Below are 25,332 nucleotides of genomic sequence, written 5' to 3' on the forward strand. Positions count from 1 at the left end.
TAGAAATCAGCTGCGAATATTCTCAAGACTTCTTATATACCGACAACATGACGTTAGAATGTAAATTAAGTCTACATTCCTGATATTCAAACAGCTGAAAGGCTTTTCAGTCCTGTCTACACATTATAGGACTGTGTATATAATGCTAGAAAACATATAGGTTTGTATGAAAAGGCCTGAAAGCATGCACCGAGTAACAAAAACATCTGTAACAGGTAGATCTGAAATGACTTGAGCAGATCCATGTTGGTCCGAGTGATTTCTGTAACCAGCAGAAATGAGTGTTTTCATACCAACGCGCCGCTTTCAAAAGCTGCATTAAGGCGGATGATTGGAAGACGTCATGGCACATCAATCAATCAGTCAGTCTATTCATTAACATGATAGTTAAAAGATAAGAGCTGCTGTGCTGGAAGAGCACATTCGTAGCGTTTTATACATGTACAGGAGCACAGAATGAATAATTATTTACAGAACTATATACATGAATACAGTACACTAATATTACGGGGCCCTTGGCAAGGCAGCAATATGTGCATTAAAACTAGAATACGACATGCATGCGGATCCGTCCATTTCTCAACCTTGACAGTTGATTGGTCCAATGTGGAGGGGGCAACTTGCAATGGGCAAATGCAAAAGACAATTATATTTGCAAAACAAAATATCTAAATCTACTTAGTGGCACCTCAAAGAAGGCAATTGTAAAGCAACTAACCATGAAATACTAAGCCTGAATGCGGCGTATTTAGAAGATACAAAGCTATTTTATCTGTAACACTCAAACTCATTTATTTTTTTTAAATTGGGAATCATTTTTGGTCGTTTTTCCCCATTTTTTTTTTCTTTTTTTCTCCGCTCTAAGGGCACATGATGTCTCGACACAGAAAGAGCTGGAAAAACGATGCTCTCATCAGGTTTACTCATAAAGAATAGTCATCCTTCATATGTATTCACAGAACGCCACTGAGAAATAGAAGTCGCCTGCTTATCTCGAACATAACGCCTTCTGAGATAAACATACTGGAGCGCTAGCAGCCGTTACTCCAAGTTACACCAGTTCAGAGAGAATCAAAAGGTTTACAGACCTATATAAATAAAGATTTATGCAACATAGCCTCCAAAGGATAATATAAAGTGGTGCCAACTGTGTAACACGCTTTTTTCTCCCAGCGCTAGCTAGGCAGAGAAAACTAAAATTGGTTTGTGCATCCCGCTTGCCCTGTTTTAAAAGTTTAAGAGAGAAAGGCAGTAAAGAATGTGACTGAGATCGTAACATCCCTTTTCCAATAACTTTGTGTAAAGTTTGTGGTTAAAACTGGTTTTAGCAGCATTTCCTGTGCAAGAGAAAGAGAAAAAGCCATCAAAGCTCCTCGCTCAATGGCTTTCCTTCATTCCCTGTGTTTCTCACTCACTTTTAAAACACACTTCATTTGTGCTGAGGACGTTGAGTTCTTTCCCAAGCTCTCATTGAGAGAAAACCGCCATCATAGCAGTGCTCATAGCATAGCCCTTCGTCTCTCTTGAGTTTCTGTGTGTCCATCTCTCGCTTAAATGCTCTGCTCCTGTGTCTTCAGTCATCGCTCTGCTCTTACTGGAAACAAGCAATATGGTCTTTAATAAAATCACATTTTTGGCTCAATGAAATTATTTGGAGTTTATATACAACTTACGAAACAAATGTCAGTCTCTGGGATGATGTCTTTGAGCGAAATGGCATCTTCGTTGCTTAACTGCTCATCCAAGCATTCGGCTCCAGGGCTGAAGAAGAGAGCGAAAGATGAAGGATTGGTCTCTCTTTACATATTTACTCGAATTGTGTCACCCTATTGTTCCAAACACATTCACAAAGTTTGAGGTCGGTAAGATTTTTGAATGTTTTTGAAAGAAGTCTCTTAAGCTCACAAAGGCTGCATTTATTTGATCAAAAATGAACTGTTTTCTATTTCAATATATTTTAAAATGTAATGTATTCCTGTAATGGTTTTTACTCCATTGCTCCAGTCTTCAGTGTCACATGATCCATCAGAAATCATTCTAAAGGGTTTGTTCACACTTGTAGTTCAGTTCAGATCAAAAAACCAAACATTTAGTCCGGGTAAATTGGCATTTTAACACTGAACCTAAAGATACTGAAGCTAAAGGCATGGGGATACATTCACAACCTGATTGGTCGGCTTTTATATATTTTGTGACGGAATTTACTGAACATCCAAAACAGTGCTGTGTGCTGGGCTAAATGCGCTCGTTGTATGTGCGAAGCCTACATATGATGGTATTTTGACCATCTGAGAACTCGAAAAGAGCTTATAAAATGTGTAAAGGTCAAAACAGCGTCACAAACACAAAAGAAGATCTGCGGTTCAGATGCCTGTACCGAACTGTGATGGGCAACATCATAGCTATGATGAGAAAAACAGCTATTCTTGAGCATTCTGTCCATCAATTGCATCTTGTGATATCATGTCCCGTTATTAGGTTCGTGTCACGTTCATATTTCATTCGCACTATAAAATGCACACCCTAAATTAGTTTGAAAACAGTTGTGCTGCTCAATATTTTTGTGAATAATTTTTTTAGGATTGATGATTAATAGAAAGTTCAAAAGTATAGTATTTATTTGAAATAAAACACTTTTGTGTAGTTAAAAAAAATCTTACCGACACCAAACTTTTGAACAGTAGTGTAAGCTGATTTTTCTGAAATATTTACACAGATACCATATGGATTTGGAATGACATTTTTGGATGATCTATCGCTTTAACGGTTTAATCATGAACAGGGCCGTAACCTCCATAGACTCCAATAATTAGAACTATAACCGAATGTGACGAGACAAGGGACATTTGGTGTTTTCGACAAATCAAATGAACAATTAAGGGTGAATGTGAGCATATTTAAAAAAATATATATTATTTGCAAATAGTTTAAATGTATTACTATTTAAAATGTATTACTAGTAAAAAATTGGTCCTCCCCAATGTTCAAGACACGGGTACTGCCTTGAACAGGCGTGAGAGCTGATGAGATGAGAAATGTGTGTGCGCGTTTGGTTTTACCTGTGGGGGGCGCTGTTCTCAGGCTCAGTGACTGCAGATTTGTGCACCTCCACCCCTACTGACCTGTAAGTGAGCAGCCGTAGTTATACAAACGAAGGAGAAACTGTGCCAGAAAGATTTAAACGAGAGAGAGATGATGATGATGATGATGATGATGATGAAGATATATAACAGACAAAAAAGACTGCAAGAAAACTACACAAAAATCTAAAACGAAAGACAGATTAGAACTGAACCAAGTTAAAGAGAGGTAGTGTGGAGGTACCTTTGAGGAGGTGATGATGATGCCATTCCTGTGCTGCCTTGTGAGGAGTTGGTCATATTTGATGCTGCAAACTCACTAGAGCTCCCTGCCAAGGGATCGGTTTGTTGGAGCAGGTCCGGTCTGCCCGACTGCATGCCTGAGAATGACAATCATTTTAGGGTTATTTAGAGTTATCTAAATCTGACTCAGCTGAAAAGCATACACAAAAATATTTTAAAACAATGCACAGTGACACGCCTTCTGCTTTGCATTCAATGGCTATGATGATTCACTGCCGTCTCCCAACTTTTGTTTAAAGAAAGTGGTAAATTCTGTAACAGACTTGACGTAAATATTTTGGTTGCGGCACTCACCGCTCTCTCCTTCTGTATCGGACTGGGTAAGGTGAGAACGGTACACAAGTCTGGCGTCAGCAACTGTCTGTCCGCCAGGGGCCGGAGCAGAGCTTCCCATAGGAAGCCGTCTCACAACACTCGAACAGCCACTTCGACTCTTCTTTGAGGGGGAGGATTTTACTGGGAACGGAGAGAGAGGCACAGGATGATATCACCAAAACACAAAAAGTTAAAATGACCAAAATAAAGACATAACTTATAGGGGCTAGTGGCACCTAGCGGAACTTCAAAATTAATACATATTTTCAAACAACCTTGCAAACGCCCCTTCGCATGTCGAGCCTCCCCCAACTCAAACATCACAAATACAGCTTTACATGTGCTTGTCAAGCCAAATCTCTACAGGTAAAAGCAGTCTACTTTCAAAAAAAGCTCCAACATTTTAGGAATACTTTTAGCTGTGTTGCTTTGTGTCATGAATCAATGACACATAATTGAGTAGACTAACACTCTGCTTAGAGCGAATGCGAGCGTCTAGCTTATAATAAACATCTGCACTGGGCACATTTTTTTGACATGATGTGCCACAACTGCTTGAGCCTTTCTGGACACAAAGCAAACATTATAAACTGGTCCATTTGTCTTTCTGAATGGGTGCGTAATGATGCTGTGTGTGTATGGTATGGATGAGTCCAAAGTAGAGTGTTGCATCACAATGCCCCATTCACTTTGACGTGTTCATGACCGGTTTCATCTTTGAAAGGTCTAAATGCAGTGAATTTTGGCTTGGGACTTTTGTAACCAAAACCGAATGTCTTTTCCCATGTAACATGTCAGCCATGGTCTCACACCAGCTAAACACCCTCTGGCTCCCCTTGCTACAGTAGCCACGCCCCAAACTTACGCTATTGGTCAAGCTGGAAAATGATTGACAGATCTGAGTGAACTGCTCTCAATGTTTAGATGGTGCCTGGGAGCTTCAATGTTTACACTTATAGGGGAGAAAAACCCATGAATGGCATACTAATAGTTAGGGCTGACAAGCTGAGCCATATCGCATTAAAATCGCAGACGTATCACCAGCGATTATTAATGCGATATGGCTCAGCTTGTCAGTTAACTACAGCTCTTTGTAGTAAATGCCGCTCCATCTGAAAGCAGGTGATGGCGATTTACTACTAATCAAGGAACCGGCTTTACTGACGAGATACGCATAACAATCTCAGGATTTAAATCGCCCAGCCCTACTAATAGTAGTAAATGAACAATAAACTGAATTTTAGCATTAAAAAAATCATACATACTTCACCTTTAAAGTAAATTATCATCAAAAATGGAAATGATCATCATTTACTCACCCTCACGTCATTCCAAGACTTTTATTCATCTTCGAAACACAAACCTGTCCCCAAGATATTTTTAATGAAACCTGAAAGATCTCTGTCCCTCCATTGAAATATAGTCTATTGCGTCAAAACTTTCAAGCTTCAAAAAGTTATCAAGATATCGTAAAAGTAATCCATTTGGATTGAGAGATTTTAATCTAACGAGAAACAATAACTTTATATGATGAATATTTAAATTTAAGCTTTTGATTTGCTGTTTGAATGTGGGTTGATCATTGTTTCACATAAATAATTATACCGTGTCTCAGCACAAGACTAAACTGCTCGATTCATGTGGATTACTTTTACAATGCATTTATGGTCTTTCAATGGAGAGACAGAAATCTTTCAGGTTTCATAACAAAAATACCCCTGTGTTTTGAAAATGAATGGTGGTGGTCAATTGGAGCAACATGAGGGTGAGTAAATGATAAATGAATTAAAAAATTTGGGTGAACTAACCCTTTAAAGACTAGCTGGACAGTAGATGTGTTTTTTTTTTTTTTACTTACGTGCTTTCTTAAAAACTGTGCTGCACATGAAACGCTGGAATCGCTCAGCGTAGAATCCGGGCCGATGTACAGAGACCGTGTCCTACAACGTGAAAGTTTAGAGTGCTATTTATCTCACAAAGGTTGCAAACAACTAAGTGCAAAATAACCATACGGTTAGGCAACCATAAGGAACAGATGACTTACCCCATCGTGAACCAAGGCCTTCCAGGAATGCTCTATTTTTTTAATAAATCTGACAGAAGAAACAAAGGAGAGATATTAATGATGGTCACAAACATGTAAGCATGCACACACAACTCTTGTCTGTGACTAGTCACCTGTATGACTGTAATATGTCGATGATCCCAATATAAACCAGTATTCGGTCTCCTTTACTGCTGCGTGCTGGGATTCCTCCCCATCTACGGACAAAACAGGAAATTGCATGCATTAAATGACATTCATAATTTCATTTTTTTTCCCATTTATAATAGTCCTTTACAAATGTTGCTTGTCAGACTGTAAGAACATGATCCCCGCTGTAAGCCATGTCACACTGTAGGATCTGAGCTGTCAGTCATTAATGTCAGACTGTCATTGTATGGCAGTCAAGACACGTTAAAAACGGACGCATTCAAGAAGAGCCGTCTGGAGTTTTACATCAATCCGTGACACGTAGTCTCCGAACGTGTCACGGATTGATGTAAAACTCCAGACGGCTCTTCTTGTGTGAGCAGCATTTACATGCGGGATAGAAATGGTGGCTAGAAAACAAAAACAAATCTCTAGCGTTAATTTTGATCATGACTTGTCTTGAAAAGAAAAATGGGAGAAAATTTAAAGGTGTGTGGAGCAAGTGGTGGTTTGTTGTTGCACTAATTGTGTCATCAGATTCTGCGCTCCTATTGGTTTTTAAATTGTTGGTTGTCGTAGGAGAAGCCACACTACAAGACTGTGCGTCAAATCTTCTGACACTGACAGAATTTCATCAGAGGTCAAATCTGATCACAAGGGCCATTAATCGGCTGTCGGCGAACATGTTAAACTAGTGATTAAAGACTGCAGATTTTAGCCTACAGAATGTGTGGCTATCACAATCAATGGAATCTTTACAAAATTTGTCTCAGACGGCCAAATTGTGGCCAAAATCGTACAGTGTGCACACGGCTTAAAGGAGTAGTTCAGTTTAAAATGAAAATCAGCCCATGATTTACTCACCCTCAAGTCATCCTAGGTGTATATGACATTCTTCTTTCAGACGAATACAATCAGAGTTATATTAATAAACACCCTGATGCTTCCGAGCTTTATAATGGCAGTGGATTGCAACCATTAGATTGAAGCTCAAACAAGTGCATCCATCCATTATATTAGAACTCCACACGTCTCCAGGGGGTTAATAAAGACCTTCTGAAGCAAAGAGATGAGTTTGTGTAAGAAAAATAATCATATTTAACACGTTACAAAGTAAAATTCTAGCTTCCGGCCAAACGGCCATATGCAGTCTACTTACGCCAAAAGCGCAACTTAAGTCAGAAGTAGCGCAGTGCGTCATGGCGTAGCGTAAATATCAACAGTACGTCGCATTACTTGCATAAGTCGCGCTTTACACTTAAGTCGAATCCATATGTTCGTTTGGCTGGAAGCGAGTTACTTTACTTTATAATGTTTTAAATATGAATATTTTTTCTTACACAAACTCATCACTTTGCTTCAGAAGGTCTTTATTAACCCCCCGCAGTCGTGTGGATTTCTTATATAATGGATGGATGCACTTTTTTGAGCTTCAATCTGATGGTTGCAATCCACTGCCATTATAAAGCTCGGAAGCGTCAGGGTGTTTATTAATATAACTCTGATTGTATTCGTCTGAAAGAAGAAAGTCATATACACCTAGGATGGCTTGATGGTGAGTAAATCATGGGCTAATTTTCATTTTAAAGTGAACTAATGAAGAAAGGGATTGTAGTGTGGGAGAAAGATGGAACAATTAGAAAGTTGAAAGGAAAAAGACTTAGAAAAGCACATAAAATGGGTGGATTAACTGCATAGATGGGAAGAAAAATCAAACAGAGAACATAAGCGAGTAGAATAGTAAGATGGTGACTAACTGGTCCTCTGTTTCCATGGTTCCTTTCCCTTTGGCCTCTCCCTGTATGGACTCCATCGCGGTGCTGTACAGAGCTTTCTGAGTCTGCGGCCTCCTGTGGTCTGGGGTCACGGCCCCCTCCGACCCCCCGCCCTCTACTGCCCCTGCTCGCTCACGACATGCCTGATCCGTGTTGTGGATCCCCACCAACAGACTGTAGTCCATAATCTTAAAGCTCTGTAGCAGCTGTCAAATACAGAGATAGATTAACTAAACAAATCTTGTTTTTGACCATTTTCAATATGTATATCTGGATATTTACATATTTGCACCAAAATGGTGATTCATTTATTTGACACAGAAAGCATCTTTTCAACCAAACTATTGAAGCCAAAAAGATTCAAAATGTTGAATGCATGAAATAAAATAGTGCAAAATTATTTTCATATATATGCAACTATACACAGCCCAGCCAAAAAAGTATTTGCTGTTTGGATTTAAATAGGCCAAAGAGTCTATATGATTGGATCATTATTGCAGTGATTATTATGTTTCTAGCATGTTATATGTTTGGCAACAGTTCTTCTAACCCGAACTGATGGAGTGTGTAGCTTTTGATTTCTTAAACAAGCATGTAGGAAGGCACATCATGGCCATATTCCAGGATGACAATGTCAAGATTCATCAAGCTCAAATTGTGAAAGAATGGTTGGGAGGGAGCATGAGGAGTCATTTTCACACAAGAATTGGCACCTTTGATTCCACATTTACTTCCACCGAGAGGTGCATATATCTTTGGTCAAGAATTTCTATTGACAATGCAAGAGTCCAGCGCTCTGTAAAGTCTCCTCCAGCACATCCCAAAGACTCTCAATGAATTTAAGGTCTGGACTCAGAGGTGAAAAGTGTGAAAATGATTCTTCATGCTCCCTCCCAACCATTCTTTCACAATTTGAGCCTTATGAATCTGACATTGTCATCCTGTATTGCAACATTTGCAATCACTTTAATGATTCTACTGTTCAAAAGTTTTGGGAAAAGAACGTTCCATGATTTACACAAAAATATTAAGCTGTACAAGCTTTTTAAACTGTGATAGCAATATAAAATGTTACTGAGCACCAAATCAGCATATTAGAATTAGATTTCTGAAGGATCATGTGACACTGAAGACTGAATGATGCTGAAAATGCAGCTTTGCCAACACAGGAATAAATTACAATGTAAAATATTATTAAAATAGAAAACAGTTATTTTAAATTGCTGTAATATTTCACAATATTACTGTTTTAATGCATTTTTAATCAGATAAACTGCTTTGGTGACCATAACAGACTAAAAAAAAAATCATACCGATCCTAAATTTTGAATGGTGGTGTATACTGAATACTCATTATCAACATCTTCATAATCCTGGATTCAACGTTTAAACTATGCTCACCAGGCAGTCCCGCTGGATGGTTTTGCAGAGGGCGCTGTAGTTGTCCGGTTCCAGTTGGATGCCCTCAGGCATTTCCTGGATGAAATCCAGGTCTTTGTAAGTAGGGACTTTTTTCTCTCTCTCTTTAGGGGAGGCACGACGCTTGTACGTGGAGCCCTTCAGGTCATATTTGTGGTGCATAGGCACACTGCGGGGCAACAGGTTATTCATCACGACGATACGGATGTTCTTCCCACCCGCCTGCACGCAATACAAGCCGTAAAACTTCGGGAGCAGCGTTCTCTTGTTCTGATTCAGATTCTGAAGGAGGAGGAGCGGAGAGTAGAAAGTTGTGAAAAATGCTGTAATATCACAATTTGGACATAGATGAATGCTACAATTTGACTTATAGCATGTACTATGTATCTAAAAGTACAGGAAACACACGTGTGTAATGCTCACCATGAAGTAGCCGGGCAGTAGTTTCTGCAGAAACTCTGCTTCCTTGTGCTGCACTGTTTTAATAATGAACTCATCATCGCTTGTCACATAAAATATTGATCCACTCGCTCCAGGGTTGGACAGTTCGATCAAAGGATCATTACATAGAGAATACTGCAGACAGGAAGAAATCACATGAGGGATGTTCCTAAGGACAATGAACTCTGTTGATGACTGTTATATAAATGTGCAAATATACATATACTGTTCAAAAGTTCGGGGTGGGTAAGATTTTTGTAATGTTTTTGAAAGAAGTCTCTATAGCTCACCAAGGCTGCATTTATTTGATCAAAAATCGAGTAAAATAGAAATATTATTACTGTTTTCTATTTTAATACAATTTAAAATGTAGTAGTTTATTCCTGTGATGGTAAAGCTGAATTTTTCAGAAATCAGTCTAATGCTGATTTGGTGTTCAAGAAGCATTTATTATTATTATCAATGTTCAATACAATTTTGCTGCTTAATACCATGTTAGAACAGCATTAATTTGAAATATAAATATTATGTGACATTATAAATGTCTTTACTGCGACTTCCTTGCTGAATAAAAGTATTAAAGGGTTAGTTTACCCAACATTTTTTATTCTGTCATTAATTACTCATGTCGTTCCAAACCCATAAGACCTTCGTTCATCTTCAGAACACAAATGAAGATATTTTTGATGAAATTTGAGAGCTCGTGTTCAGATGATGAACGAAGTTCTTACGGGTTTGTAACAACATGAGTAATTAATGACAGAAATTTCATTTTTGGGTGAACTAACCTTTTAATTTCTTTAAAAAAAAATCTTATTGAGTCCAAACTTCTGAACGGTAGTGTGTGTGTGGTTTCTATAGTGCAAAAAAAAAGGTCACGAGTTCATCCTCAATGATTAAAGGTGAAGTAAGAGATTTCTGAGAAACAATGTTGAAAGTGGATCGGACTGAGCACCACAACACACTTCAGCCACACACAGCCAATCAGCTCATGATGGGGAGGTGTCTGTGTTGCATAGCCTGTTCATGAATTTGGGGGCGGAGCTATCAAGAAGGTGAAGGTGGAGGTCTTTGGGAAAGGTGCGCATTTGTTTTGGTGACTTCAAATATCAGCAGCGTTTCTCAAAAACCTCTTACTGCACCTTTAATATTATTGTAAACAATAAATAATAAAATATTTTAAATAAAATATATATATAGGTTCAGCCAACCAGGTAGTCATCAGGTCGAATGCCGAAGAGTTCTCTGAAATAACGGAAGGCGATGGGGGCGTAAGTCTTAAACCTGAAGTCACCGTGGTGATGCGCTGGAGTCAAATTACTTCCTTCACTGTAGGAGATAAGACATGGAGAGCAAATCAGAGACAGGGTTATGAGTTTCTGTTTTATTACACCTATAACCTGGCGAGCTGCCCACTGTTCGATTCAGAGGTTTGAACACGCATATGATTCCCAAAGACTCTATAATGGCATTTCACTCAGTTTTCTAGACACACACACTTAAAGGGATACTCCACTTTTTTCGGAAATAAGCTCATTTTACAACTCCCCCAGAGTTAAACAGTTGAGTTTTACCGTTTTAGAATCCATTCAGCCGAACTCCGGGTCTGACGGTACCACTTTTAGCATAGCTTAGCACAGATCATTGATTCTGATTAGTCCAGTAGCATTTCTTTCAAAATGACCAAAGAGTTTCAATATTTTTACTATTTAAAACTTGACTCTTCTGTAGTTAAACCGTGTACTAAGATCGACGGAAAATGAAAAGTTGCGATTTTCTAAGCCTATATGGCTAGGAACTACTCTCATTCCAGCGTAATAATCAAGGAACTGTGCGGCTGTACCATGGGTGCAGCAGGCGTAATGATATGACGCAGCGCCTGATAATAGGTCTAATAGGTTAGACAAACTTAGTCCCGGTCATGTTGGAAGAAGTTACCGAGCTGGGGACTATTTTCAGGCGCTGCGTCATATCATTACGCCTGCTGCACTCATGGTACAGCCGCACAGTTCCTTGATTATTACGCCGGAATGAGAGTAGTTCCTAGCCATATAGGCTTAGAAAATCGCAACTTTTCATTTTCCGTCGATCTTAGTACACGGTTTAACTACAGAAGAGTCAAGTTTTAAATAGTAAAAATATTGAAACTCTTTGGTCATTTTGAAAGAAATGCTACTGGACTCATCAGAATCAATGATCTGTGCTAAGCTATGCTAAAAGTGGTACCGTCAGACCCGGAGTTCGGCTGAATGGATTCTAAAACGGTAAAACTCAACTGTTTAACTCTGGGGGAGATGTAAAATGAGCATATTTCCGAAAAAAGTGGAGTATCCCTTTAACAACAGTCAGTACCCACAACACCCATTCAAATCTATTTAAATAGCCATAGATATTTAAATACCTATAGTGCATGATTGAGTAGTTATGGTTAACATATATATATATATATATATATATATATATATATATATCAGGGTTTTTCCTACATTGAATTTTTTTTGGCGGCCGCCAAAACGATTTTTTGTCCCGCCAAAGCCTTATTTGATCTGTAATTGGGTTTTGTGAGTGAAGCAGGCTACTGACGGAGTGACGGAGAGAACGATCACAGCACCGCGCGGATTCTTATATGCATCGCGATGCGGACGTGGACGATTCTGAATTGATTCACAAATGTCAAAAAAATCAAATCTCTAAAAAAACATAATATTGACGGAACGCAAAAGGCGGAACTCTAGCGGACGTGCAGTGCGCGTGCAGTCTGTGGCGCGCACTTAACAGACTCGCGCACATAACAGACTCATGATGCCTGAGCGCCAAATTCGAACGGCACCCTCTTCGTTAAAAGCTAGTGTATGGAAAATTGGCAATTTCATTGTTACCTATTTAGTATTTGTTGTATGAAAGCTGCTTTCAGTAGCCTATTTAGTTTTCACATCAATATACTGTAAACCGATCTGTTATACTTACGTTATACTGCCCTGCAATAGGCTATGTGCAATGCCAGTCACAAAAAGTTACATTTTGACTGTGCTCTCTGCAGATGTTCATTCACTTTTTTTGTATAAGCTGTTTTTGATTGTGGTATACAGCAAACATTTCAAGTCATACCTCTTTATTATTTAGTTGTGAATAAGAGAGGCTTTGTATGTTACCAATTATTCAGAATATGCATAAGTCCACAAGCATTGTATGAGAGCTGCTGGTACATCATTCTATATTTTTGAACGAAAACTGTTTGTGAATTTGCTACAGCAAAATGTTTTTTGTCTGAAGGATTATATTGCTCATTGGAAATAACAAGAGGATGTTGGTTAGAAGTCTATTATTAAATGCTAGAGATTCAGAATATGCTGAAGTTGGTATTAATTTACTACAAGTATGCTGCTAGTACAGGCACACATTTATTTTCATGTTGGTTCTTTGCAATGTTCAAATAACTTCCATTTGTTTTATTAATAAAATTAATATAGGAAGATGGAAGTAAGTTCGTTATGGGTCATCATAAATACTTTGCTAAACGTTTTGCTAAAAAAAAACCGTTAATAATCGATAATCGTTGTCCTCTCAATCGTAATCGAATCGAATCGTGAGGTGCCTAGAGATTCCCACCCCTAATCTGAAATGAGAAAGTAAGTGTGCTTACCTAATTTAGCAAGAGTGTTTAGTAAAATTTAGCCTTAATAATCCACAGTATGTATAGGCCTATGACAATGTGTAGTAAATTACCTAAAAAAAAAAATAAAAAAAAATCACAAACTGTAATTATTTTAAATTGAACATTTATTGTCAATATTGGGCTTGCGGATCATGTGGGTACTAGGGTACTCTTTGCTGTGTGTGGATGACCATGTCGGTCAGCCACCACCGAAGACCAATTTTGACCCAGGAAAAACCCTGTATATATATATATATATATATATAAGTGGTGGTATTTTTGTACACACACCTGGGGAAGAAGATGCTCTCTACCACATAAAAGTCCTGCATGAGAACATCTCTCTCAGCTTTCTGACTGAGGCTGCCCACCGTGTGTGCGATACCCAGCTGGATGGCTCCTTTGAGGGCGGAGGAGGTCGTCTACGGACAAAGAATGAGTGCGTGTGTGAGAAGAGTGCATGAGAAAGAAGTGCAAACAGAAAGGAAACACTAGATAAATATCACAATGGTTATTTTAAATAACCTATAAATGAGCTGTTATGTAGGTGGCGTGGGAACATAATGCATTTATAAAAATAAAAATAAACAGTAATTTCCAGTAAAACAAATGCTGGAATGTGTCATTATTAGGAGTGGGAGATGTTTAATTCTGCTTAATTTTACATCATCATAATTTCAGCATGTCTCTCATGATAACCTCTCTTTCCTTTCCAACTCCTCCCTTTGGTCTGTTCCTCTTTTCTAGCCCAGTTTCTCTCTTGCACTTCTTCAGTTATCAGATGACACATTTGGCTGCCAGCTGACCTTTTTGTAAGTCGTTTCTCCTGTGGGGTCAACTCCTCTGTGACCAATGGTCTTCTTCATACTCTGAGATGATCCTGGCCCCTAGGTTGGAGAGACAGAGACACAAAAGAGTGACAGATATAAAAGTGGAACTGAAAAAGTCAACTGGTTTCATATCAATAGATGGGATTCAACAGCCCTCAAATCTGTCCAGGTTTGACTTCCTGTTTGTCAGGGGTTTCTTCAAGTCAAACACAGACGCGCAAATTCCTGTCAGTCTGGTCATCCTCTCACTGTCTTGATACATGTGAATCTTCAATTGACAATGGGAGCAGTGTGTGTGTGTGTATCTAACTGTGTCAATATTTGTCCTGTTCAAGATCTTTCTCACATGACTGTTTGATCAACACACAGTAACAGTAAGTCAACCTTACTTCAGGCTACAGGGCTCATGTGTTCACATTCCTCTACCAATGTCCAGCAACTAAAAAAAACACTTGGATGAAACTGTGGACACTGATCTGAGATTTTACAAGTACATGGCTGACTGAAGAGAAACTGAGAAAACAAGGGAAGGTGAAAATGTTTGCATGAAGCACAGAGTACAAAAACCAGCGAGGCAGGATCTGACATCTATTTAGCGATAAATCAAGAAGCTGTGCTATATTGTGAATACAGTCATGACTAAAGGGCAAAGTTAAACCCATATTTACCATACAGCACAACCTCGAGCGCCTTTTTGCTGCTATAGACCTTATGCGCCAGAGAAACAAGCGCGCAGCCATCTTTAGAATATTGTCTTTAAACTTCTGTTTTTGCAGTAACTCTGTATATTGACCGGCTAGGAATCAGAAAGATGTGAGACTGACAGGCCGGTCACCGGTGCGAGCCAATCACCGATCGGTGTATCTCTACTTTCATTAATATCTGACTAGAAACAGACTAAAAACTGTTCTCCAAAAAAAAAAAAAAACTTAAGTTTAACTTAACCATCTAAAGAGAAAATTAGGAAATTTGAGAATTTGTGATAATTAAATCTGTATTTTTACTGACTGGCTGTTCGTATCACAAACGTAGGCCAAGCTGAAGTTACACATTTACAGTTTAACTCCAACTGTGCTCCAAAACTGTGACTCTCATGAACCAGGAATAAGGAACCAGCTAGCAAACATTAAATGTTAATTATCCCAAAGTTTTTATTTAATAATATATTCATTTTATTTTATTTATTTATGTTTTGTTGGAAAATACCTTATAGCCTGACCTCTATTATATTCTGCATTTTGTACTGACCAATCAGCTGTCAGGAATGGAACCATCTGCTTTATAATGATCAAACATTACATATCCCACAACGCACTGGGAAGACTTGTTAACTTAAGGTATGTTGCTTGCTCTTATGGTGTATGCATTTGAGCATGTGTTCCACTTCTAGTTAAATTATTCTGACAAAGAGATTAAATGTCAGTCAATCTAGAAAGAATGTAAATTCTCATTAAACAGGAACATGATTTTACTGATGGAAAATTTGAGTGATGAAATGATAAACGAAAATACAAGGTCATCAGATTTAGAATTTAGAGAGAACTTAAGAAATAGTCTCAATGACTAACACAAAGTGAGTAATCCAACATGAGAACAAGCTTACCTCCGTAATAGTCATCTTTCGAACTCCGCTGGACCCTTTAAAGAGAGAAAGAAGCATGACAAGAACATTAATGTGTGTTAGAGCGACGGAAAACGCTCACGTGACATTGTAGTTCTTCACCGCGAAAGTTTATTATCTGAATACTAGTGCTGGGCGGTATATCGGTTCATACCGAATACCGGTGTTTATTTTTGTTATAATATGAATTTTTTAAATACCGCAATACCGATGTATGTCGCTTTAATAATGATCGGATCGGGGCGCGGCGCGGCGCGACACTGTTTGAGAGGGTCCTTTTTCTCTGTTGCACGTGTAAGCGTGACTTTGAAGATGGATAGGTTAAACTATAATTGATCGCTGTCAAATTATATGACAGTGTTTCCCATACATTGGTTCACAATATCAACACAGCCTTTTGGAAAATCTATTTGTGGTTGGCATTGACGTCGTTGAATAAACATGAGCACTGCACGTTTCAAAATCAAAACGCGGCGCGGGTGTTTTTATATTAATGTATCTGAGGTGAACTGACGGTCTTTAGAAAAGTTTTTGTTATTACGAGTGAATCTTTCTTTATCTTTCCTGATAAAGCGGCGTTTATGAGCGTTGCTGCTTTGTGTACAGCCGTTACCGGGGAAACCGCTATTTCTGCCGCTCCTAAAGCGCCCCCTGCTGGCACCTCTTTATAAACAGCCTTGCAAACCTGTAATAATACTAGTGTGGATTTTTTTTTTCTACAATATTCACTCATGACAGTAAAATAGGGCATTCTAAGTCAATCTACTGCAGCATTTCCTCTCTCACTCAGTGAAAAATGTGTTTTACACCCAGTCACGCTTGGAAAAAAAGAAATACTGTCATATACCGTGAAACCGGTGTAATTTAGAAAAATACCGTGATGTGGCTTTTTGGTCATACCGCCCAGCACTACTGAATACGTTTTAAGCCATATCAGTCTAAACTTCTGATATATGGTTTTCTGAACGCACACATCTGAAGCACGCGCACAGAGAGCTGGATGTAAGACGGTGCATGCAGTGAGTATTGTAGGAAACTCAGAAGCAAAGACCAGGAGATTTGGTTGTCTCTTTAGAACGATTCTTTATTGAGAACACAAGCTGTCGGTAACTGCAGTGACGTGCAGTCATCAAGTCTGACTAAGGGAACTTTACATGGTATCTTATAGGCATTCAGTGGGCAGTCCTTAAAGGTGCTGATGATAATCCTTAAAAGTGTTGACCTTACACACAGCCTTAAGGCTGATTTATACTTCTGCATCGGACCTACGCCGGAGCCTCTACGCTGTAGGCAACGCGTTGGTTTTCATTTATACTTCTGCGTCGTTGTCCGCTACACACAGCCTACGACGTAGCTACGGCGTAAGTTCTACGCAGAAGTATAAATTGGGCTTTAGAGATGACCACTAAATCGAATCATCTAAAGACAATAGAGGCAATTACCCCCGACTGAAGATAATGGTACCCCCCAAATTGTATAAACATCACATAGTCACATGAACTAAGAATATGTAATCATTCACACATAGTTTGACTCTCAGTAGGAAGATCAAAGACTGACAAAACCCCTTCAATGGAAACTATATTGAATCTAATCAGTAAACTGATGCCATCACGTTCACCTTGAATGCCCAATACAGTGTAGTTCACCTTAGTTTTTCATGTGATGTTATGTAAGGATGTAGGATCAGCAGATCTTAAACATATTCTTAAATTTGTAATCCTACAGTATTAAACTAAGTTCTCTTTCACGTGTTATTGCGCTTAAACTGTCAAATGCACACAAGAATACGTCAAAAACACACAAAGTTCACATAAACAGTCAGCTATGTCTGTGACCATAAACAGCAAGTAATGAAATTGCATGTGTAGCCTATATTATATCTGTGTATTAAAGTGAAAGCAGCATAATATACAGTACCTAAACATGGCGGACTGTGCATTAATTCAAACATTTATTCAAATATCAACTTAATCTTAAATATTTGACAGAAATGCTACAGCGAAAGTTTAAACTTTTATTTTGAAATTGCGATGAACAACAATTCTCATATTTAGAAACATTGGTGTTGGTGTATGTTTATGATTTACGTTACAAATCTGGTGAAATGGTGCACATTGATGGAGTCTGTTAACCGAGCACGCATGTAAATTATAACAGCAATTCGCTATGAAACACAAAGCGTGTCAGACTTTATATGGGTTCCTAATTACACTTTATTGGAAACCCAAATAAACAGCACATGGAGAGACTGAGTTCATGTGAAGAGCATTTACTGTGAACGGAGCAGCTCTGATTAACATGTAGCCTGCACACATGTAAATAATTAATAATTAAAATCCCCAGTGCATATACTTATTTAATTGAATCGCAGACTTTGTGATTTCAAAACAGCACTATGCTATAGTATAATAATCTAATCCACCCGAAAGTTCTTTCAGCTATCCTCCACCTGGCAATGTCACAGGGGGCAAAATCTGTCCTGACACCAGGGGTGCCAGACATTCAGCAGACTGTCACAGCAGATGCTCACTCAATAAACAACACAGGATCTAAAATATTTAAGGCTTCAAATTCATATTTTTATAATAGCAAAGCATGCTACAGTGTGTGATGGGTCTTGCTTGTTTGCATTGATTCAGAACGATCGCATGTCTTCAGGCGAGACAAGAGTTATACAACAAAGCTTGTCTGCTCGTAGTCAAAACAAACAGAATGAAATGCAATAGCCTAGCAACTTCAATCCTGCCAAGAGCTTGATATTATTACACACAATCAAGATTAGAATCCAATCTACAGAAATAGTAACTGTGAGCGCACACCAGATCTGATATATCACATTCAGTATACATGGAGCAATGATAAAGAGAAAGATGTTATTTATGTTGGTTTCATGTGGTTTTGGAAAAACCTTTGTAATATTTTCAGTAGAAAATAAAATGTCATGGTCCAGATATACTAAATAGGCAAATTAGCATGAGAGTGCAATTCCAAAACAGCCCCTTTGGGAGTGGAAAGATCTGCGTGTGATCTACTGAAAATTAAAGAACACAGACGCAGCCGGATCATTTCCATAACGACCAACGCAGTCTACCAAGAGCAGAGCAAATTAGCGTCTGGTTCAAGACATTCTTTTTTGGGCCGTTATAATGGCGCAAATACCAGTAAATTGACAAGAGCTAACCTAAATCACCTTGCATGATTCATTTAAACACTCTCCGCCCATACATGCGCGTCTGAAAGGGCGCATTAAGGTCAGACGCAAAAATAACCTTGTTGACGCCTTTTTAGTGCTAATTTTCACTGTGTGTCGTTAGCAAATCCTGACAGTAGTTTAACACTAAAAGTAGGTTTGCACTGGCGCAAGCTGTTAGTAATTCTGACCCTAGTGGTGGACCGATATATCACCAAGGCCGATATTTGCCATTTTTTAAATATCGGCACAGGCCGATACGTTTTTCTGTTTGGCCGATGTGTTGGAAAAGAAGACTTTTATTTTGAAAACAGAAACGCATTATTCACAGAACGCTCAAACTATGCTGCGCTTTATTCAATTGCCCGCTATGTCATATTCATGTAATTTTCACTGTGCTGCAAGAAAAATTTGTGTTACCTTGTCTTTATTTTTAAAAATATGATTCCCAATCCGCACAAACTTACAAGACTAGCCTAGTAAGTGCCCTGTTGGTTACAGTGTTTAGCTACTTCCTTTTATACATATATTTTTTTAATTTCTTTAATTGTGAAAAATACTGTAATACCATTACAAAATCAAGAAGTTGCCATCTAAAGTAAGTCTTTTATTTTTTAAATTCATTTTCAAGTTATTTACTTCTAATTTATTAAATATTAATTAAAATAAATATATATCGGCCACCCTGCTCTCTAAGATATCAGCATCGGCCATCAAAAAAAAAAATCATTACTTTTCAAAAGTTATTTGAGTTACTATTATTTATTATGATATCAAGACAGTTCACCCTGATATTTTTGATTTGACCAAAATTAACATCTTAAATTAATAGGACAAAAAGTTAGAGGTTTCATTGACCCATTATTAAAATTAAGATTACAACAAACAGGCTGCACCATGAAAAAAGTTATAGGCCTAAATTGTTTTACAATATCAGTCAAACTCTTAAAGCGCACGTACTTTGCCTCATGACTACCCACACTCCTTTTCATCATGGAAGAAAAAACATTGTGATATTGATCTCTTTGGTGCAAATGACACATATTTGGCATGGCTGATAACCAAGTCTACGTAACTGCATATAGAACTCATGGAAAGTAACTCAACCGTTCTCACACGATTCCCCAGACAACTACTGAAAATTCTTGCAGTAACTAATAGCAACGGCTATTTTAAGTGAGGACGGACAGATAACGGATATTTCAATGGCCAGCAGATATAGATATGTGATAGGACTTGTGTAGTCACACAAGTCTGAGAACCAACAATTTTGAACAATGGAGTTTGAACAATATGTGTGATGATGAAAAGAGACAGCATTCAACTGCCCACCTCACCCAAACGCAGGCCTATACGCACAAACACTAGCATCAACCAAATGTAAAGCTTGACCCAATGGCACGATTTCCAGGAACTGTGATATACATCTTGTTCCCACAGATTTCTGGACCCTTTCATCATCCGTCTGAAATATCAATTCCTTTTCCCATCGGCCATAATTGCACAAACAGTTACAGCTTCCACTTTCATTTCACTCCACCCATCCCCCAGTCATCAAGCTTAAATCACCACTGCAACCGAGACCATGCAAGGGACAAGCCATTTTAGTTAATTGGCATTCAGAGTCTCTAAATCACACAGCACATCTGAGCCATGCATGTACTACCTCTCCGAGAGGCCAACAGCCTCCAAAATGGAGTCCTCAGATCTGTAAAGGGTAAAACAAAATTGTCAGCACTTAAAGGTGGGGTAAGCGATATTTAAAAACCGCTGTTGGACATTGTTGATATTTGAAATCAACCCAAACAAACACACCCCTCTCTTCATTGCTCCGCCTCTAAAACTCAATCCTAACAGCACTGCTCCAAGTCGGTCTCGAACCCCGATTGCCGGCATGCGAGGCAAGTGAATTAACAATGACGTTAAATTCGCTAATGCTGATTGGCTACACACGTTTGTTGTTGTTTGTTCGTGTGTCGGTCCGACTAACTTCCAAACAGGGTTTTTCAAATATAGCTTACCGCATCTTTAAACCAGTGTGTCCTAAAAGTATCTCTCAAACAAAGTGGTTGAGAAACTGGGTCTGTGTTTGTTTGGAAGTGTGATTGTTTGTTTGGATGTGTGTGTGGTTGTTTATCTGTTTAGACAGGTGGGTGTTGGTTTGTTTGTTTAAATAGATGGATGGGTGAGTTTCTTGTTTGTTTGGATTGATGGGTATTTGTTTGGATGGGTGGGTGTCAGGGCCGGAGTGGGACTCATTTTCAGCCCTGGAGTTTCATGCCTTAGACCGGCCCACTTTAGTTCCCGACTGACTAAAATAATGTAATTAAACCCTCAGTATATAAGGCCCAATCTTTCAAGGGCTATCTGGCCCTTCACCCTACCCCTAGTGCTGCCCCTCCAACCAAAAGAGAATCGAGACAACCCTACCCCTTCACGGGAAAGCGCAAAACGGAGGGGTAGGGGGTAGGGGGTAGGGGGTAGGGGCAAGGGCAAGGGGTGAACTGGGATTGAGCCTAAGTCTGCAATAGTGCACTGTTCTGTACAGCCTTGTAATTCATTTTCAAAAATCTAATTTTCTATTCAGTGCAATATCAGTACACAGGGTTTTATAAATACAGAGGTCCCAAAAGTGCATCCCAAAGTGTCCCAAAGAACATCTGTGTTAAATAGGAATCCATTGTAATAAAGTTATTCTCATTATGGGCACAGTATGCAATAGGCTATTGCTCTACCTGCTCTCCTCTCTCATCTCCATCTCCTTCTCTCGTTCTTCTTCTCTCAGTCGCTTTATCTTTACCTGTAAATCTCCCCTTCCTGAAGCTGAGCTTAGATTGATACAGTCTTTGCAAAGTGATTATTTATGTCGGTCGTTTAACATTTCTATCGTAAAACAGCTGTTTAGTTTAACCACTTGCACCTTATCTCGTGAAGCATCGCGTTGGGATTCGCGCGCGGCCGCGGCTCGCGCTTCTGTGAACATAAATCCCGCTTGCTTTGATCGGTCATCTCAAACATTTTGCCATTGCCGACGAGCGGTGTTTGAGTGCTGAAGCAGCTCAGATGATGAGGTCGGTTATCGTCGCGATATGCGAATCATTGCAGCACCAAATTAGAGTTAATATTAGGCAATTATTTCACAACGTTCATTATACACTCAGGAAAAATTACCGAGGTCCGGACCTCGGAGACCTCAATGGTCGGTACGGCCCTGACTCGTAGGCTATTTGGCCGCTTCAGTTTCTAGAGATGTTTTATTATTCTGGCCTTTTCAGCGCCGCCTTTGCGCCTAGGCTATTATCCTCGTTTTGTATCTCTTATTTTTTGTTAGCACATCTCTAACAAAGTGACTTTTTTTTTTTTTTTTTGGCTGCGAGAAAAAAATAATAAAAAAAATAGTGGGGCTGCGCTATGACTGGAGCCTATAGGGAAAGCATTCAACCCAGTGCCATGACAACACCGGCCCTCCTGGCCAATAAAACAGACCGGCCCACCGGGAATTCTCCCGGTGCTCCCGATTAGCCAATCCGGGCCTGGTGGGTGTTAGTTTGTTTGGATGGATGAACGGGTATTTGTTTGGGTGGGTGGGTGTTTGTTTGTTTGTCTGTTTGGACGGGTGGGTGTTTCTTGCTTGTTTGGATGGGTGGGTTTGTTGTTTGTTTGGATGGATGGACAGTTATTTGTTTGTCTGGACGGGTATTTGTTTGTATGGGTGGGTGGGTGTTTGTTTGGATGGGGGGGTGTTGGTTTGTATGAATGTGTGGGTATTTGTTGTTGGGACGGGTGGGTGTTTGTTGCTTGTTAGGATGGGTGAGTGTTTGTTGCTTGTTAGGATGGGTGAGTGTTTGTTGCTTGCTTGGATGGACAGGTGTTTGTTTGGATGGGTGGGTGTTGGTTTGTATATGATTTGTTGCTTTAAATGGATGGGTGTTGATTTGTTTGGATGGATATTTGTTTGTTTGGATGGATGGATACATGGATGGATAGATGAATGGGCAGAGAGACACATGGATGAGTGAGTATATGGAAGGATGGATGGATACAAGGATGGATGACTGGGCGGCTGGATGGGATGGATGGATGGGATGGATGGATGGTTTCCAAGAGGGAAATTTAGGTTTTCTCATAGAAAAAGTAATAAAAATAAATAAAATAAAGACCAACAGCAAATAACAGACACACTATTAAACACCATAACCAATGATTAAAACATATTACAAATGTAGCCTATAATTTATCACTAAAACATATTTGTCTTAACAAATTCCAGTTTTGTTTGCACCACATCCATAAACCGCAGAGCAAGTGAAATGACCACTCAGAGAACACATGGCTCATCTATTGAGCTAGCCTATATTTAGTCCAAGCTTAAGACATAGCCTACACTTTCTTTTAAGAGTGGTAGGGAACAAATCTTGTACCTCATGCACGCAGAAACAATCACGCATTTGAGGTCATTAATTGTGGCAAGATGTCCTGTCTGTGAGATGGGACTTGAGGTTTAGATGTTCAGCAGTCTGTCCCATTTTATCTGGGCGAGTGGGCTGGTTTCTGTCCCATTTTCACATTTATATTTAGAGCAAGAGAGCAGCCTCTGCAATCATCAAGACTGTGTGCGTGTGTCTGAGAGCACTAAAAATACTTCTTGCAGAGTGCTAACTATGTCCTAATGTGGGTTACCCACACAAAATGCCATTATTTTTTTAGCAAACAGACAAAACCACCTAAATAATGACCATCTGATTAACTTCAGTATCTCAGACTACTGAGGTCCATCTCCACTTCATTTCCCAGGGGATGCTATTTTTACTCAGAAGTCAATGAAGACAGACAGGGTGTTAAAGAGAATAAACACTCACAGGACATGCACTGTTAATGCCATTTACATCCCAGTAACCAATTAGCTAATTTACTGTCAATGTGCAAATGTCTAAATTCCTGCAAACCTTCAAATTAGCCTAAACACTCTTAATCATAACTGAGCAAACTCCTTAACTCTTGGTCTGGCTCCTGATCATGTAACTGTTAAAAAAAAAACTGTTCATCTAAATTTATTTTGGCTTATTAAGTGCACCACATATTATGAATTTAAATGAGACAACTATTTCACTTGTTTACATAATTGATTTGGTAAGTATGGGTGTGCCAGTGGAAAGAACCAGCACACTGACGTAAACTTAAACCTGACCGTTTTTTACATAATAGCCTTGAGCTAGTTTTAAATATTAACAAGTCGTTGTGTCAATGTCTTATTGGAGAAAATGTATTAATATCCTAAATATCATGTAATTTCTGATGATTTACAATACACTACTAAAAACTGCATGTTACCAAAGGAAGTACTAACAGTTACTTAGTAACTTAATATCTTTAGGCAATGTGCATATTTGACCAAACTCTAACAACTCTTTTGTAAACCGAAATGAATAATTTTCTCTCTCTCTCACTCAAAAAAAAAAAAATTTAAGAAAAAAAAGGAAATAAAGTAAGAAATGTGTGTTGTTTTGTTGTTAACGCTCGACAACATTTATAGAGAGAAATTCATAAGGGGTGGCTCGTTCATTAGCAAAAAATCCCAAACAACCCAATTTAATAGAACAATAACAGAAAAGATAATCGTAAATGAACTGCATTCATTCGTGTAGGTTATTTATTTTAATATTAGCTTTGTTATATGTTTGTTATAACAGGGCTAGTTAGCATAGCATGTTAGCCACAGATCCACATCATCGATCTGGATTATTTCAGGAAAACCTTCAGATCATAGATCAACTAAACTCAATAAATCCCACATACACAAATTTGATAAATTGCTTAATATATTATAATTACTCACAAGCGAATGTAATAGATTACATTTATTTTGTTGTTGTTGGAACAAAAGGCTTGATTGAAGCCAGTAAACAGTGAATCTAACGTTATCCAGTGCTGGTAAACAATAGTTGATCCATGGCAACAGACAACATAAAAACACAAAACGCACATGCCAAAATAAGTGTAAAAAACAAAATATTTTAATTTACCTGGAGGGGCAGATAAGCCCGTGTCGGGTGGACCGGCGGACGCCATTTTGATTCGGGTTTACTGGACCCGCTCCATGACCGGAATCAGACAGACAGACTAGTGTCCGGTTCCGCCCGGACTGACTGACTCTCTCTGGCACCCTTTACTGTCACTGACCTACTTAAAGACTATAATAACTACAAACAGAGATTCGGACCACTACCTACGTATACAGAAATTATTATTCTATATAGTTTAGGCTACATTATATTACATATATAATCCAAATAATAGCCTATAATTTAGGCTAATATGATATCCACAGTTGTATAGCCTACTGCTGACGACAGTCTTGCCTTGTCAACGTCCCATTAGTTTGTGAAACAAACGAGTCAAGCCTTTATGTACAGTGCTAAAAATAACAAAACCAGTCAGAGAGTAGCCTAGATAACATCTTGGACAGGCTGAGCATACATGACATTTTAAAAGTCATTTCACATTGG

The 25,332-nt window shown here is 38.8% G+C and overlaps 1 protein-coding gene across 1 annotated transcript; it reads right to left on the reverse strand.

The window, feature by feature from the left end:
* Window positions 1–807: 807 nt before the first annotated feature.
* pip5k1ab (phosphatidylinositol-4-phosphate 5-kinase, type I, alpha, b) lies at window positions 808–25,207 on the reverse strand. Its single transcript, XM_084435427.1, has 16 exons — window positions 24,850–25,207; window positions 15,616–15,650; window positions 13,989–14,069; window positions 13,474–13,604; window positions 10,739–10,856; window positions 9,510–9,662; window positions 9,069–9,368; window positions 7,650–7,873; window positions 5,877–5,960; window positions 5,743–5,791; window positions 5,557–5,638; window positions 3,678–3,839; window positions 3,325–3,460; window positions 3,060–3,122; window positions 1,674–1,761; window positions 808–1,594 (listed from the first exon to the last, which is right to left on the reverse strand). The coding sequence occupies exons 1-16, from the start codon at window positions 24,893–24,895 to the stop codon at window positions 1,592–1,594; spliced, it is 1,755 nt and encodes a 584-aa protein (XP_084291553.1). The 5' UTR covers window positions 24,896–25,207; the 3' UTR covers window positions 808–1,591.
* Between the last annotated feature and the right edge of the window lie 125 nt (window positions 25,208–25,332).

The sequence above is a fragment of the Rutilus rutilus genome (assembly GCF_951802725.1).
Source record: "Rutilus rutilus genome assembly, chromosome: 17".
Taxonomy (NCBI): domain Eukaryota; kingdom Metazoa; phylum Chordata; class Actinopteri; order Cypriniformes; family Leuciscidae; genus Rutilus; species Rutilus rutilus.